Genomic DNA, 18101 nt, shown 5'->3' on the forward strand with positions numbered 1-18101 from the left:
ATTAAGTACATTTGGGGGGCTTGCTTTACTGCACATCACGAAACTGCTCAATTATGAAGAACAACACAAGACAGAAAAATCTCTGTGCAAATGAAGAATATTTTTCCCTTTTCAGTTGTACTTGGACTATTTAAAAAAAGAGAAAGCAGAAAACATTGAAAAAGAGACACATACTTGATTATTCTAACAGAAGGAGCTAAAGGCAGGGGGGGGAAACCAGTTTTGACAAGACAGCAAATGTTCAATTTCTGGGAAAAAATACTGGGAATTTTGCATTTATAATGTAAGCTGAAACTTGAGATGGAGCTGCAGGCCATAAGCAAGTCTCTCAAAATCATCTTTACAGTTTTCACACTTATTCAGTTATTTCTTTAATGACTTAGAATACCCCACCAGTGAAGCTGTGTGTCAGGATGGGGTTTTTCTGCTTAATGCATCAGCAGCCAGGAAAATTCATGAATGAGTTTCACTGTCAGTCTCTTTGATAATGTACAAGGCAAGACCCCTCTGCTTTTCTACAACTTCCACTGGCAGAGAGCTGTAGAAGAATTTTTGGACTGAGACACCGGATAACTGACCATGTTGGTAATAGGATTCCAAAATCTCTCTCTTAAAAGTGTCTTTTAACTGTCACTCCTAGACTTTAAGTGACCCTGAATTGTCACCATTCTCTGCTGAATGAGTTTTAGGTGAGTTTTTATCTCATTTTTAGCAAATCGGTGCCTGTATCAGAATCACCAGGGGTCCAGATTTGAGCTGCTTGCTCTCCTTCTTCACTGCTGACCGGTGTTGAGGAAGCTATCTCTGAAACTTGTTCGTAGCTGCATGGAGGATGCAGGTCTACAGCAGTCTGTCCAGCCTACATTAGCAGTTTTTTTAAACAACTTCTTAATGTAGTTTTGTTTGGTTTTAAGCAAAAATTAGAGGCTGGGCTTAGTCAGAATAGGCACAGGCCAGCTTTTGGCAGCATATAATTTTCAGCCACAGCATACCTGTTCTGCTCACTTTTTCCTTCATGATATGGTTGCTGCTTCCGCCCACTGCCATAAGCTAGCTGTGACCTTTCTTCTTTTCTTCTTCTAGAAGTGTGCTCTGTAGACTGTGGCACTCACGGGGTATGCATTGGCGGAGCATGTCGCTGTGAAGAAGGGTGGACAGGAGTGGCCTGTGACCAGCGTGTGTGTCACCCCCGTTGTACGGAGCACGGAACTTGTAAAGATGGGAAATGTGAATGCAGAGAGGGCTGGAATGGGGAGCACTGCACCATTGGTAGGCAAACGACAGGCACCGAAACAGGCACATATTGCTTTCTTTTCATAAATCGTAGAAACATAGTTACTGTTGTGTGTTGCAATAGGCTGTTCCTTTAAGGACCCAGTGCCTCCAACCATTTCTGACTCCAGATATCTTGGGGGAAATGCAGATGAGATCTTAGAATTATTTTCAATCACTAACGAACTGGTTTGGAGAGGGGAAAACAAACAAACAGACAATAACAAATTCCACAGCAAATGAACATTAGTAAGTAAAGATGTAACAAATGGTCCATCACGGTATCATCCGAGCCAGGGAATTCAAACTTAACTAAACATTCCTTTGTGTGAATGGCATCTTTTTTAATTTCCTGGTCTGATGCATCAGTGCCCTCCTGCTATTATACATCACATCTGCAACACATCACCATCATCACCACACAGAGCAGGGGTCAAGTTGTGGAGAAATAAGTGTTCCTGGTGTTACAGAAATAGCTCCCTAGCATTCTCCTGTGTTGTGCTGTGACAGTGGGCATGGTGTTTGCATATAGACAATCCCAGCATGGGAGGGCCCTGCCAGCAGTGCGGCATGCTGCTGTACCCTTTCCTAATAGCCTGCTGCTCAGTACAGCATTGGCATCATGCAGAGTGCCCTGACTAACACGATTGCATCTCAGCTGTGATGTGTCAGCCTGGGAAGTTCAAAAAGGTTATCCTTACACAAAGCGATGATGTTCTATCCTCTCACTTACCATGCATGGAAATGTATTGTGAAGAGGAATTAATTGTTCCTAAATGAAGCTCACTCTTTGGTCTCTATATATGCCATCAGGTACTGGAAACAAAGATAAATGTTATTTTCCCTATGCTGTAATCAAAAATGGGAAATTCTGAGTGATCACATTTCTTCTGAGAAGTCTGAGCAAAATTATTGGGAACAAGAATGTGAGATTTAGGCAGGTGTACTGTTCTCCAAAGGATTTTTGGAGGACTGCAAGGATACCTTGAAAGAAACCTGAATCCAAACCCAAGGTCATGTGGTTTTAATTATCTTAAAGCAATAAACTTAACCAAAACAAAAAAAAAGGCATAGGCCAATTGGGACTTTCTTGGCAATCAGGGACCCTAATGGGACAGTCCTATTACAAGTGAATTGTTATTTCTTTACTTAAAAGTATGGTGAGATTCTTGCATCCCTCAAGATGGCTTTTTGTTCTTGTTTTTGTGGTGTTTTTTCATTCCCCTCTGATTTCTTCTTGGATATACAAACCATTTCCAATACACACATGAGTTGGAAACTAGAAGTATACTTTTATTGGAAAGAAGAAAAGAAAAAAAAATGTAGGGACATATCTTCTGATGTTGTGGTACTGCATGCTTCCACCACGCTATGCTAATGTGATTTAAATCAGAGCTTTATGTCACTTTGTGATCAGAGTGGTTGTTTCACAGTTTCTTTCTGACTTCCATCGTATCAAGCTCTCTCTGCTAAATGAATCCAGGCATTTTGTTTTCATATGAAATATTTCCCAGATCTCTACAAAATGCCTAGTACGTAATTTTATTTTTACTTTTGTTTTGTTTTGGTTTTGGTTTGGGTTTTGGTTTGTTTGTTGGTTTCATTTAATTGTGTACTAATTGCTTATTTTGAAAGTTTCTGCTTTGTGCAAAAAATTGGTTTGCTTTACAGTCTCTTTAGTAATATGCCTGTTTAGAGGTAATTAGTGTATTTAAAGGCTTTGTTACTGTGCAGACAAAAAGGTGCTTTGTACTGATATCTTGAACTCTGAAAATTACAACTGAGCTAGTGAACTCTGACATGAGATTGTAGTCTAATTTTCAGAGTTGTTGAAGTAAGTATTTTCCCTATTATTGATAGGTATAATCAGTTCTTTTAGGAGTATGAGTGATTCTGCTGAAGTGATTAAATATAACAGGATTTTTTGTTTGGCATGCTTTAGAAAGTTTTCCTTGAAGTTTACTGTGGGTCTGCCTGTGGCAAAGATGAAACTTGGGGGGGGGCAGAAAAAAGGTTTGTATTCCTAGTTGCCATAGATTAAATTTGTGCAGTTTTGTCTGTTCTATGCAGCTGGGTATATTCTTGTGACAGGCCAGTATGAGTTCTCAGATGCTTGTACCATGAAAGCTATTTACAAAAGCACAAAGCATGATGCCAGAAATGGAGTCCAGCTCAGAGGGACTGCTCAGCTTGATCACACAGGTTCATGTTACCCAGGGCCGATAGATAGAGAGTTTGGAGCTTAAGGATGGGTGAACTAGTTTTCGTCAGTATTGGTGGGGAAAAAAAGTTGGTCTAATGCTGACTTAGAACAAACTAATCTTTTATGTGAGCAAAATCACCCATAAACTGATATAAAATCAAAACACATTTCCTGTTGCATGTCTTACCCATTTTCATGTGCTGTATTCACATGGCAGTAGAAAAGAAACCATTACAGCAACCTGCAGATACCCAGGTTCATTCAGGATAATTGATTCTATTTAATATCAAATTAAGCCTTTAAAGACAGCTGACAGAATGCACACTTTTTTGCATTTTGGCATTGAGCAGCTGAGCAGAAGAAATTTAAGAAAAATGAGGTTTCTCTCAGCATTTTAAGAAAAGCACTCTAAAAGGTCTCCCAGAATGCCCCTGTTAGCTCAGTGTTAACAACCTGTTCATGTAAAGCAGCTTTTACCTGTGTGCAGCAATAGCACAACAGATAAAAACCTGCAAATGCAAATTTCAAGTTCCACAGATTTTTATAAATCTCTATCCAAACAATGTAAAAATGAAATGAGTGGTGTCTGGGCTTGCTTAAAAGCTGTGTGTAGCAGAGCAGAACTCTACACCAGGCACTACATTTCGCTTTACTGCTTCAGGTAAGAAGAAAAATTGCTTACTGGAGTGATGATAAAGAAAATTAATCTTTTCCCAGTGCAAAAATAGACACGTCAGGATATGTTTATTAAGTGATTACTATTCATTGATTGCAATTATGGAGGAAGTTATAACTAAATAATAGAGGGTAATCTAGATCAGGAAAAAAAAAATATTGGAAAACTAATAACAAGATGAAAGACCAAGTTGCTAAATCTTGAACCAATTTCATGCCAGAATTTTAAGATGGAGGATTTAGCTTTTCCTTGAATCATCAGTGCTGTTGAAGTGTGCTGTTTTAAAATAGATCTGTTACTTTCACTGAAAATAATCTTTTTTCAACTGTTGTGGAGGGTGCTATTCGTGTAAACTGTCAGGGGAGTGTTCTAAGGACAGTGTGATATATACAGCGATCTTAGCAGTCACAAATATAATGTAAAAAGTGTAATTCCATCTGTAATTCATATCCCTGCAGCATGAAATACAACTGCTAAGTCACTGGTAAAAATCTCACTGTGAGACTGCTGAAACCAAGATTTAATCCAAAATATTTACAAGCAAAATTTAAAAGTCTACAAATGTGTCTTGTAGGGTGAGCTCTCACCAGGTTGTCTGTCATATTCCCAAAGCCTTGCTCTTATCTGCCTGTGTCCTACATTAGATGTAGGTTAAGCACTCCTGCCTTCAGACAGAAAGTGGCAAGAGATTGTAGTCAAGGTGATTTGATAATACAGATACTCTACTGTAGATTATGATCTAGACTATTCTTATCTCTTTTGTTCCTTTTTTAATTTTTCAATGCAAATGAGCTATACACTTGGACAGCTGTAAAAGCTAAAACCTCCAACTATCTATCTGCTAGGCAAAACACAGGTAAGGGCAATGTGTGCCTCTTTGCAGGTCTGCTTAGAATCACTTAGGCTGAAAAAAGACCCCAAAGATTGAGTCCAGCCATAAATGTAATATTGCTTCCTGTGTCCTTGGTATTGCTTTTGGGAATCTTAACTCCAGAGGTGGAGCTGTTTTCCCCACTGAATCCTTGTCCTCTGTACAGAAAATGCCAAATGGTAGGGCATGTTCCTTAGTAAATAAGGAATCTGTGTTAGTCCTAGACCTTGTCTTCTATGTTTCCAGGGCCTTAAATAAGAATGATTTGAAAGAACCTGTGTGGTGGGAAATAACACAAAGAATATTCTTATTTTCCTTCACATCTTCATGCCCAGGGTGATGAAGATAAGAAGTTTAAGTTCAGTACAGAAGATTTGGGTTATTTTTTAGGAAAAACTTTGTAACGCTAAATTAAAAACTGAGATAGACTAAGCAAGTTGTGGAATCCTCATTAGTGAAGATTTTAACCATTTAAACAAATGTCTCTCAGGAACAGCAGAAAGGTAATTCGTCCTGCCATGGAGCAGCAATCTGACTAGAAAGTCACTGAACTGCATGAGCTCTCCTCCAGTCTGATTTTTAAATGAGCTTCAAAGGAAGCATTCCTTCAAAGTGCTTTGTTTCATAATGGCCTATGTTAAGATTTGTACTGTCATAATCTCCTTTAAGAATCTGATGCTCTTAGATGTGGAATTGATCATTTATCCAACCAAAGAGACTAATCTGTGTGTTCTATATTTACAGGACAATGGTTTGTCAATGTATGTATCGAGCCACTCTGAAACATCCAAACAAAGAGCAAATACTAATCCAGTAGATAAATAATTCAGATCCTCTCCCTTTAGAGCTCTGAGACTCATCCAAGTGAACACTGCATGGATAGTGTATTCCTTCTGGTTTTGCTTTCAAAAATGTTTACTGAAATTTTTTCTACTGAGTGTTTGGGGATGACCATGCCCTTTGCAGCTTTTAGACACATTTATGGGTTTTGTTGACCAGAAGGAAAAACACATACAACAGTAAAGATTTAGGCTTTTACCTTACCATGAAGTCAATAATCAAGAGAAAGGTTAATAATGCAGCATTGTGTTATCTTTGGGTACAGCAGGATATTTTTGTCCCATGATAATGCTCTCTGTGTCAAAGATTTTTTTTTTCTTCTACTACTGATTTTTCTGGTTGTAATTACAATGGTAATGATTCAAAGATGAGGCAATTTTCAGGAGAGATGGAAAGTGTGTGGGAGGAGACAGTGGAAAGCCATCATATCTGACAAAGAGCAATTTAGAAGGAGCTAGATATATTAGACTTCTCCAATGCACTTCTAACTTAAAATTAATCTGTAACAGTTTATAACCTATCAAGGCATAAAAAATCCTCTAATGATGATGACAGAAATTTAGATTGCTTGCTTGGTAGAAGGGGGAGCACATTTTTTCATTTCATTTGAAAAATGAGTAGAATATTTGGGTCATGACCACTTTTCATTACTGATGATCTAGAAATATGTTGGTAATATATATGATGACATGACCAGAAATGTTACACTGGCTGCTTCTGTATCTGCAGACTCGGATTCATCACCTGTGTGATAGTTATCCTATTGCCTTTACACCTGGGAGCAGGTTTCTTGATAAGCACATCAGTGATGCAGTCTTTTAGGTATGTGGTGTCAAGCTTTGATTTGCAGTGTGATAGAGTAGTTTCCCCACAACAGGTCTCTGCAGCAAAGCTGGAGAGTAGCAGATACCTCATGAAATTATCTGAGAGATTCTCTGTCATTTTCTGTGTGTATTTTACATGGATTTTGGTTGTTTTGGTTTGGTTTTCTGATTGGTAACTTTGTCAATGTCTTCTGATTTGTAAATTTCTCTCCCAATAACTAAAACATGCTGTGAGCAAGCCTTCAAAACACTTTCTCTAGCACTAAAGAATTCAGAAATGCCACGTGTTCTTTTTCTTTATAGCTGAGCAAGATAGCTGATTATATATATTTGGAAGGAAAAATTCTATGTAGAGATTTGTATACAGTGAGAGGAGTTTGACTTTCTAAACAGGAGTTTAGAAACAGAATTACTTTTGATTTGCAGCATTTACACAGGGCAGCTGGGGATCTTTTTTGGCTGAAAGGCAAGATCATTCATGAGGAAGAACTTTCCTGTTTGTGTTCTTTGCTGAGGGCTTCCTGTAAATGATTGAAATATGTCATAGTGCAGTGTTAGAACACTCAAGTGGCTTTTTTCCTTCTTCTTTATATAGACTATTTGCAGAACATGACCTTATTCCTCTTTCTAGCCAAAAAAATTTAATGAGTGTGTTTTCAGCAAAGCTTCCTGCATTTTGTCTGGTGCTTCAAAGATGCACCCAGCAGATATTGGTGAATAGTTTCCCAAACTAAAATCACATTTCTTTTTTTCTCCTTTTGGAGGGGCTTCTCCATGAGTTATATTGTGTATTTCCTGGCCAATTGTCAAACTCTTACAAGACCACAAAAAGAGGGGGAGGGGAATCAGTTGGGCAGCTGATCTAACTTTTGAAAGGGCAGAGTTGATTTTGCTGTTCAGAGTATTCCTAGCATCAGGCAATCTTCTCTCATTCCACAGATAATGTTTTCTGTGTTATTTTGCACCCTGTGGTGTCAAGCACAGCTTCAGCAAGTGACTGAATTACATGGCATTGCTGAATACAGAACAACAAAGACACAGAAATGCTTGTGAGAGGTCAGTGGCATGGTACCACATCTCAAGAAACATGTATGTATAGCCATACAGGTAGTACTTACACTTTGCTACCAAAGCAAAAGAGAACAGTGTCTGCCCATCCTTTTGAGAACCTTTTCCTTACTCACTTGCAGCCTGGCTTACACATTCTCAAGGTGTAATTCTTGCATCTTCGATATCAGTTTCACATAATCTTTCATGCTTGAAGATGCAAATAAAGCCTCATGTGTTTTGCCTGACTGCTGCAAACTCTATGGAATAACAATTCAGACACAAGGCTTTACCTTTTCAGCTTCTTGTTAATTTAGTATCAGATCTACAGTAGGATACGTTGGGAGTTAAAGGCTTGTCTTCCAAAGGTATTTGAAGTTTTTGAAATTCTCTACTTAATGTTTTCTTAGTTTAATGTTGTATTAAAAATACTAATGTCAGAAAGAAAAAGGAAAAAATGGTCTCTGTAGCATCTCTGAAGTGTCAGCTCAGGATTTTTGCTTTGTGATGTATTTAGGGCATTGGGGGGGGAAAAATGAAACTATTGAAAGGTTTCTCTTTAAACTGTCAGTTATCTACTCACTGAGGATGAAATAGAGAGTGATGTTGAATATTGATATGTCCTTCTTTCACTAAAAGCCCTTACTTAGGCAATTTTTTAAAAGATCTTAAGGACTGAATATGGGGAGTTGTTCAGGGTACCAGATGTGAGGGATCTTGAGCCATTCTTACTGAACAGAGCTTTCACAAAATTTATGTCATTCAGCTCTTTTCTCTTATTCTTTCTTTTCATTCCTATTCTGACCTGCTTACAAAAAGCTAGGATAACCTCACTTCTGGAGATGATCCCTCTAGGTAGCATCAGTTCATTTCCTTTTAGTTTTTCTATACATATAAAAAGAAGCCAAGATTTCTGTCCATCAGAAATTATCATGTAATGTAGTGTGTCTCATTTGCCCAAAGACTTACAAACATCATTAAGGTAACTGAAATGTAGGAGCTCAATACAAATTTGAGTGTTCTTGATGGTGTTCAGCTTTGAGGTTATTGTCTATGTTCCTCTCTGTAAGTTGAAAATGCAGATAGTTGGAATAATATTTGAGTCATTATTACCTGATTTAAAGCTGCCATAAAAGTGTACCTGTGTAGATTTCTACAACATCCAGCACATACTCCTGTGGTGTTTTCAATGACAGAGTATTGACTGACATAGTACTGTCCATCTTATTCTGTCAGTTGTATTCAAAGCACATCTATTTTGGGATAGGGATAAAGCAATACTGGAGAGGCAAAGCAGTACTGGTGTCTCATTAATTTAGCAGCAGTTCACAGTCAATAGTACTAAAAACCGAAAGTGAAGTGGGCCATGAGAAATTAATGTGACATGGATCATAACATTACCCCTAATGCAAATTTTGGTAGAATAGGCATGGCTGTCTGCTTAGCCATGTAAAGCTTTCCTCCCTCTCATTGTACAAAACTTAAAAGTGTTTTTACTCCCACCTTAATGTAATCTGCTAGCTCTATGGCCCATGACTGATACCCCACATTTGGGATTTCTTGCCTCTTCTAGTGCTGTCTCGTTGGTTATTGGGAGCTCTGCAGTAAGTCCCAGATGTTCACGTGTGAAATGTCTCAAACATGGTTTGCATAATGTCACCGAAGTCCTACCCAACTCATTTGTGTTTTCATTCTTCTACTAAGCCTTTTAAAAGGCTGTGGGTTTCCTGCATTCTGTAAACGTGGAGCCATAGTTTTGACAAACTGCCAGTCAATGTCAGGGTCTATTTTTTTTTTCCTAATCCCACTCTATTTTTAGGTTCTGTTCACAGTTTTTAACAGTCCAATGCAGAGCAGGGTGATCAAGTTGGCAAATGCAAAATAAGATACCATTAAAAATAGCTGCAAGGAAAGGTTTAAGTATTTCTTCTTAAGTGTTCTGGAGTGATTAGGGTAGACAACACGAGCTGATAGTTGATCTTTCATGTAATTGAAAAGTATATACAGTTCTACCATTGCAGTATAATTTTTCTAGCAGCCCATATAAAGATGAATCTCTTCTGTATTCATTTCAGTTAATTATAAAATTGCAGATGAGAATTTTTTTAGGTAGATGTTGAAAGACTGAAGTTATTCATGAGTGTGACAAATGAGTAAGATTCATACTGCATCTAGACCACATATGTCTTAATTTGCCTTCAAATAGTTTTTCAGAGCATTGAACAATTGAACTGAAGTGCGCATCAAGATGCAGTCCCTGTTCTGAAGAGGAGTAGCAGCGATAACAGCTTTATTATCTAATAAATAAACACAATGGTATAAATGTGATTAAAACCCATTGTTTTTAATTAAAAGCTAAATCAGTTTGTAGTGAAAAATATTACAGGGTTGTGATTTTTTAGGTGAGAAATGAGATTAAGAGGGCAACTATCCAAAAGAATAAATTACAAAACAAAAAAGATAATTGTCGGAATAACATGTTTACCCAGAGCACAGTCATTTATTGACCTTGAAAGCAGTACTGCTTCAAATACTGTGATGTTCCAGACATTAGGAATCTAAAGGGATTGCTGAGCTTCTTCGGGGATGAGCTCCTCACAAATAGCACTGAAGTTATTTTTGTAAGTTCAGTGTGCACAAACACAAACCCTTGAATGTCCCAGAAGATGATTCTCCTCAAACCAGAGACACATTAGCACAGATGAGAGAACACTTTTCGTTTTAACCACTGGGAATACCAGAGTAGAACTCAGTTCCTAATGCAGCATGTTGCCATCCTTTTTCAGCACATTTTGAATACAAACTGATCTGACCTCTTTGCTTTCCATTTAACAAAGCAAGGCAAAGTGTGTATGTACTGGGTTACAGATCACTTTGCTCAGAAATTAATAGAGGAATTACATTATAGCAGACAGTTTTACAGTGGAAGATAATGTGCCCAGAATTAAGCAGATAAAGAAAAAGATGGGTATATCTCTGTCTCTTCCCTGTTTTCTTTTAATTTGAAATTGCAGAATCACTTGCAATTGAACAAGAAAAGTATCACTGAAAGTAAGAAGCCATGGATCATTATTAACTGCTGAAAAGTTTCTGCACTGTATGAGTCTGTTAAAATGTTAACAGATTCTGATTAATTCTACTCCTTACAGGGTTTTTTTGTGTTCAATCTGATAACAGTACAGAAAAAATAGTGGCAATGTGCCTTTTCTTATTTCCATATATATATCTATATAAAGGATGTTTTAGACTTAAGACAGAAAATCACTGCATAGGAGTTTGTTAGGAGTATGAAATGAAGGTTGACACATCTCACCATGCAGCATTGATAATAGAAGTTGAATCTTAGGGGGGTGGAAAGTGTAGAGACTCATTTTTTGATCAAATTCATCTTTTTGTTGGCTTCTTTGGAAACTGGGGTAAAATTGCTTTTCATTATTGCCTCCCTTGGATCATTATTAATTGATTCTTTATCATGAAACCAATCCATATATATTCTTCATTGTGTCCTGGGAGTGTTTGAAACATCAGGTTTTTCATGGTGTTTCTGCTGGTTTTTTTTTTCCACCCCCACCACCCCACCCCACCCCCTCCCAAGTCAGAAATATTGATTTAGAATGGAGAAAGCCTTCCATATTTAGAGAACAGGTTGTTAGAGTCAAGGTTACTTTGTTTGTGAAAGCTGAGAGGGCAGCGGTTGCTTGAAGGAAATACTAGGTGAGTGTTGCACCGTAGAAAGTGTTGGCTTGTGTAAACAGGTCTGCAGTCACTATTTCTGCATTATTCCTCTGCAGAGATGGTTCAGAATCAGAAGCCCAATCTGTATACTGTGCTACTCTTGCATGTGTAGCTAGATGGCTGAAGGGGAAATGAATGAATGTAGATTCCTAAGCTTTAGCTTGCAGTTGCAGCTTACCTTAATTCAGATCCTTTGGTGCCTGTGGAGGTTATCAGATTTATGATTTCTCATTGGAATCTTTTGTTGTATACTCTATAACAATTTTGCTTATATGCAGAAGAAAAAAGCGAAGCAAAATTGGTCAGGCCCCCTTAATTTCAGATAGTAGTTCTTATACTTCATTAAAAGACCTTGATAAAGTCTTTGATAAATATCACTCAGCAAACTTTTAGGGTACACAGAAGGGTCTCCTGAAATTGTTAATAAGTTCATACCGCATGAAATTTTGTTAAAATAAAGACAATGCTTGTTACAACCCAACAATTTCCCCATTCCTTTCAATCTTTAAATCTTCCACACACACAGAATTTAGTAAGCAAAGTCTTATCTTCTTTGACCAGTATTTGTATTTCTATTTACTATGAAATTCCTAAAATCCTTATTATCTGCTTTAAAAGTGTTACTACACAGAAGGTCTAAATAAGAGATGCTTTGTAAAGAGAAATCTTTATTCAGCAGAATTGGAGTAATTTAACACATTTACCTTCCTTTTAAGACCACATCTGTTTATTCAACCTTTATACTTTCTTTTTCCCCTACTATGCTAAGGATTTTTTGTCAGCATTTCTGAGCTAAAACCCCATCTTTTAAAAACTTTCCAGCAAGGTTTATATGATGCATCTCATTTTTTAAGATTAATGTTTCTGTTGATATTAAATGGTCGAGTGGATGGTTCTGGAAGTCCCCTGCACTTAGGGCAGTACTTACAGAATCATTGAACAGTTTGGGTTGGAAGGGACCTCCAAAGGTCATCTAGTCCTTCCCCCCAGTAGTCAGCAGGGACATCCTCCACTAGATCAGGTTGCTCAGAGCCTTCTGGAGCCTCACCTTGAATATCTCCTGGGATGGAGCCTCAACTACCTCCCTGCACAATCTATTCCAGTGTTCCACTACACCCATGGTAAAGAACTTGTTCCTAACGTGCAATCTAAATATTGTCTTCTCTAATTTCAAATCATTGCCCTTCATCCTGTCACTCCAGGCCTTTGGAAAATCCCTCTGCAGCCTTCTTGTAGGCCCCCTTCTGTACTGGTATGCCTCCATTAGGTCTCCCCAGGGCCCTCTCTGCTTCAGGCTGAGTAACCCCAGCTCCCTCAGCCCGTCCCTATAGCAGAGGTGCTCCATCCTCTTGATCGTCTACATGGCCCACCTCTGGATCCACTCCATCAGGTCCATGTCCTCACTTTCTCACTTTCTGCTCTGAACTGATGAAATATTGCCATGCAGTGGGAAAAGTTTGCTAGATACTGCTTGGTTTCACAGCTCTGAACAGATTGTTATTTTCACTGTTTCTAACATGTTCCTTAGAACCTGGTAACAGTTCCTCTATGTATAAGAAATGGAAATGATACTTCACCCCATTGAAAATATGGGAAACAGGCAGAGTAGAATAACTGAAGTTATAGTTTTAGTTGAACACTGAGGGGAAATAAATAATATCAGTCTTCAGAGTGATCTTACCTTTTAGTAATCTTCCCTTGATCTTTTCTAATAGAGTTAATAACCTAGATAGAAAACAGAGAAGTGACATTTCTTCGGCATCATTTGATGTATCTAGGGATAGCATTAGCAAGTTTAGCTGTATTGTCAGTGTTGCAAAGGAAGAGCAAAGTGCATAAAACAGCAGCAAATTGTCCTTTAGATGTCCTGTGAATGGTGCTTACTTTTATTGTTTGTTTTGTTACTGGAAATTCCTTCTGGATGTTTTTTGTTTCTAATAGCATTGTCTGCTTTTCTTTGTTTGTTTTATATTTAAACTAATGCAAATATCAAGACACGAGATAGTTGTGCACCTTTTTTACCTTACTGGAATCAGTGACTAAAGTGTGATCTCTAGATTTCTTGGCTGCACCTCCAACTCACTTAGATAATGTGTTTGTCTTCCTGAGAGAAGTGGTCCCAGCAAACAGTCCTGTTTACAACTAACAACATCCTGACTGTTCCAAGCATGGCTTTAAAAACTGTCAAATACAGATGTAAGGCAACCAAGTAAGCCTAGCTGGTGTTTCTGATGGCTTCAGCAGTGAAATGGAAAAGAAATACTCTGTAAGCAGAAAATCTTAAGTTTGTGTTTCAGAAAGTGAAGGCACTTGTAGTGAGGCTCAGGCAGGAGCAGAGCTATCATTTGCCTGATAGTAAATATTTAAATGTGAAGAAAGCAGAGCTTACTTTCAGATTTCTTCCAAGTGCAGATTAAATACTCTTTGCTTTTTGGGGGGGTTAAATGGTGAAGATGATCTCCCTAGCAGATCAGAATCAGTTTTCTTGATTTATTTACTGTTTAAATATCAAGACAACTGGCTATTTTGAAAGAATTGCAAGATGATTGTTGGTTTTTTCCCCCGCTTTTCCAGCTTGGCAGGTGAAGAGAATAAGGAGAGAGCTATTTTACGCTTTGTCTGTGCGTGCAGGATTAAACCCAGCTTGTTTGTGAATGCGACACTTTGATTTCTTTGGCTTTTATTAGTTATTTGTGCAGTTGGTAGATATAAAAATTGGAGAAATGCATGATATTCATGAGGCTTATGTATATTGAAGAGGGATGCAGAACGGATGCCTAGCACTTTAGAATTAAAGGCATGTTTATAAAATATACTTTGTGTAGTGAAATATTCATCTTCTGTCCTACATCTGCCAAACAAGTCAGCCTACACAAATACTCACATAACTCAGAGTGCATTGTTTATGTATTTTAATTTGTTTTGCAAACAATGGCTGTGTGGCAGAATACTGCTCCTATGGCGTGGGAATTATCCTTTACATTTCTTCATATTTAAACTCCATAAATTCTAGCTTTAACTAACATGTGAGATATATTTATTTCAATAATCAAATATCCTTTCTTTTTTGTCATTTCCAATCATATTGTACTGTTATGAAGATTTAGGATTACTGCAAGCCAGAAGGGGTATCAAGGCTTTTAAAATTCTGAGCTATCCCACAATGCTGCTGAAAAACTTCTCTTTTATTTTCTACAGCATTTCCTTTTGATTTTCCTTTGGGACAGCTGAAATATTTGGACTCTCTAGTCTGAAACCACACAGTGTGCAGCCGTTTATTGGAATCCATGTAATTAATACTTTAAGAAGATCAGCTGCAAAATATAATACATCTGTCTATGTTGCACTTCTCATCCTGAAGAGATTCCGGAGTTCTGTACTGAATTTCAGGAATAGGTGCTCACAAAGCATGCTAATCTGTTACACAGTAATGGAGGAAAATGTGTACTTGGGTTAAGGCTCATATTTATTCTACTGCTACAGATAACCTGCACACTTACACAAGATCTGCATTTGCATACTTGCAAATTAATTGCTAAATTATAAATTCTGTGCAGGCATTAATATCTGATGAATAGCAAGTAATTATATTTTAATAATGCCAGAGAAAACTGGGATTCCCTGCCCTGAGAATTATAAAGCTCTAAAACTGAAGGGATCATAGATAATTCAGTTTGGAAGGGGTGTCAGGAGGTCATCTAGTCCAACCTCTTCCTCAAAACAGGGCTAGTTATGGGGTCAGACATTGGACTCAGGCCCACAGTTTTTAAGGCAGACTTTCTACAACCCTCTTTATTGTATGTTGGACAGGCTGTTACTCACCGCTTGGTGTCCTAGCTAAGGATCCCTTATGGCATGTAAAGCCAGAGAAGTAGTGTGTGATACCTGCACCACAATGTATGCGTACTTGTGTGTGTCTGTCTGTGCACACATTCCACTCCTTACATGAGGATTAGAAATTCTTGTAAGCTTTTGTTAAATAGTTCTGATATAAGGGAAACCATTCTGTCAGGTCACTGTAAAAAATGCTGGCTTCACTTCCTAGAGCAAATATCCCTTTGCCAGATACAGATACCAGTTGATATATGAACTACACTGTGATTTTTCCTCATTGTTTAACCTATGACACAAAGAGGATAGAAGGGGTAAGGAGTATGGAAATGTGACACAACTTTGTGCATCAGTGTATATGAGATTCTTGAAGCTTTGTACTTAATTAGTACATTTATTCAAAACAGTTCAAAAGCATATTTTTTAAAAGCTGTGATTGGCACATTCCACATAATAAAAAAGCAAATTGCATTGTGTGCAAGGAGCTTCAATAACAATTATCACGCACATCCTAATTTGTATGAACAAATAACTGAAATTGTCTGCCATAACGCTGTGGCTAACGTAAGGATTTTTAGTTAGTACCTTGTAATTAGGTTATATGTTCTTTTAACCATGAAGTCAGTGTTTTGCTTGTTGCTCTGCAACTGACTAAATTTACACAACCTATCTGCTAGGTCACTTTATCATTGCGCTGTCACTAAACTATTTATGTAGACACTAGTTTAGAGATAAAACCAACTTGAGAAGGCTCCTCGTTCAGAATTATATTGCACATTACAAAGGGTGATGCCAGTACTTGTTTCCTGTATTGGAAACATTAATACAAGAAAAGATTGTGGTTGTGGTACTGGTTTATGTATGCAATTTCACCCAGAATTGTATCCTAAATGGATTTTATTACAGTAAGATTAACTTGAAAGAACCAACTATCTTAAATACCAATTTTACTGCATCTGTCATGTTTCTTTTTATTGGGTCTATGAATATGAGGCGAATGAGAGTCCTGTTGGAGAATAATGCGCTGTGTAACTCAAACGTGCTACAAGGGTCAAATTTTAGCTTTTGCTTAAAATCTCAGTAAATAATCTGCTTAGCCTATAGGAGAAACTGTAGGTGTACTGTAGTTTTTGGGCTGCAGTAGTGTCACTGCTTCTGTCCATCTGTTTCATGTAACTACTTTATTTACATGGCTACACATCCAAAATGATGGTCACCCAATCACTGATAAAAGCACTGTGCACTGATTTGGATTCTGTGCAGGACATGATGTGTCCTCATGTTAGGATTAGCTGTCACCTAATCACCTGTCAGCTGCCTGCACACCACACAGTCCATCTCTTACCCCTGCTTGCAGTCTGAGAATTATAGTGGGATTGAGTGGACATCCCACGTCAGCAGGACTGGATCTGGCCTCCTTGCTACAAAATAGCACATGATCTCTTAGCATCACAGAAACTTCTCAGTCTTATGACTAATATTCCCATCAATGCACTCTCCCTTCCTTCTAGAAGCTATCTTTTATATATAAATATAAATATTATAAACAGCCCAAATTCTTGGGCTCAGTTGAAGCCTTTTGTGTAGCAGACATGGATTTGTTGATTATTGATCTGCTTGGTTTGCTCAAGTCTCAGGACAGTGTAGCACAAACTGTCACCCTCTTTTCCCTGCCCAGCTGTTGTCAGCTTGAAGGGAGGTGACACTAAAATCTGCTGATAGCTAGAAAACTCTGTTGCGTGTGTACAAGAGGGAGACCTTGAGGATATCTTCCCCCAAAAAGAAGAATGGGGAGTCCATGTGCTTGAGTCGTTTCAAATGAAGTTGGGTAGACTGGAATGCACTGCTGGGAACAGTCCCTTGTAAACGAGGTCTGATGCTCTGACAGCCAAGGGAGAGTGGTGCAGTCTCAGACCTGTATTGCAACATGAGCTTTCCTCCTTTTCTTTTTTTTTTCCCCTCAGAAAGCTGAAGTGACCTTCTTGAGAATTCTTTTTTAACGACAGCAGTTCCCCTGTGTGTGAGGCTTCCTTCTCTTCTAAAGACATGCGTAATTTCTTACATTTTCCTGTTTTGTTTGGAAAGCTGGATGCTCTCTGAGTTCCTGTCTTTACATCTGAAAGACAGAACTTGCATAGATAGAATTTAAAAGGAAATTCTGTTGTGACATGCATATTGCAGACAACTTAAGGAACCTTACTTTACATTCATAATTGTGTTCCTGCCCAGAAGGTATTAGAGTGGAGGAATTCAGGATTCTTAACACTTACTTCTTGACCTCTCCATTTTTTTCCAGCCTGTTCGTAGGATGAAATTGTAGTAGGTCATTCTTTAGTTGAAACTCGAGCACACATTCATCTCCCCTCACGCATCTGCAAATAGTTATTTCTTTCATACATTCCTCCGCTTGATGTATAGCAGGATGTATAGTAGGATGCTCCCTACTTTTTTAAAAAAGAATATTTCTTCTAGATTACAAAAAGGAGGGGGGAAAGGTAAAAAAAAAAAAAGGAAGGCAGCCATAGCATCTTGGTGACAAATGCCTCAAAGCCACAGAGAAGTTCCTGCTCTGTGTGAGCACTCCCTGGAAACAAAGCAGCACAGCTGTGAAATTGGGCTTTATTACACTGAAAGGCTGGGTTAATTCTTATCAACTTGTCAATCTGTGTAACTATCCTGCTTTGACAACCTGAGCTAGTGCTTCTGCATGGCTTCTCTACCTGTTCTGGAGCTGTCCTCTCACTCAGAATCACAGAATCAACCAGGTTGGAAGAGACCTCCAAGATCATCAAGTCCAACCAG

General features: G+C 38.1%; 1 protein-coding gene across 17 annotated transcripts in view; it reads left to right on the forward strand.

Moving 5' to 3' along the window:
• The window catches only part of TENM2 (teneurin transmembrane protein 2), a 686412-nt gene that overhangs the window by 604959 nt on the left and 63352 nt on the right, over window positions 1–18101 (forward strand). For 12 of the 17 annotated variants that reach the window (XM_068158288.1, XM_068158315.1, XM_068158332.1 and 9 more), the window contains one exon: window positions 1084–1296. The exons of 1 other annotated variant lie outside the window; for it this stretch is intronic. In XM_068158288.1, coding sequence (XP_068014389.1) covers window positions 1084–1296 — 213 coding nt within the window. The remainder of the gene's footprint in view (window positions 1–1083; window positions 1297–18101) is intronic. 4 more of the 17 variants (XM_068158323.1, XM_068158348.1, XM_068158357.1 and 1 more) reach the window with 1 other exon arrangement.

This window comes from Melanerpes formicivorus, unplaced genomic scaffold, assembly GCF_026170545.1.
Source record: "Melanerpes formicivorus ecotype bairdi unplaced genomic scaffold, bMelFor1.0.p_v2 SCAF_2, whole genome shotgun sequence".
Classification (NCBI taxonomy): Eukaryota; Metazoa; Chordata; class Aves; order Piciformes; family Picidae; genus Melanerpes; species Melanerpes formicivorus.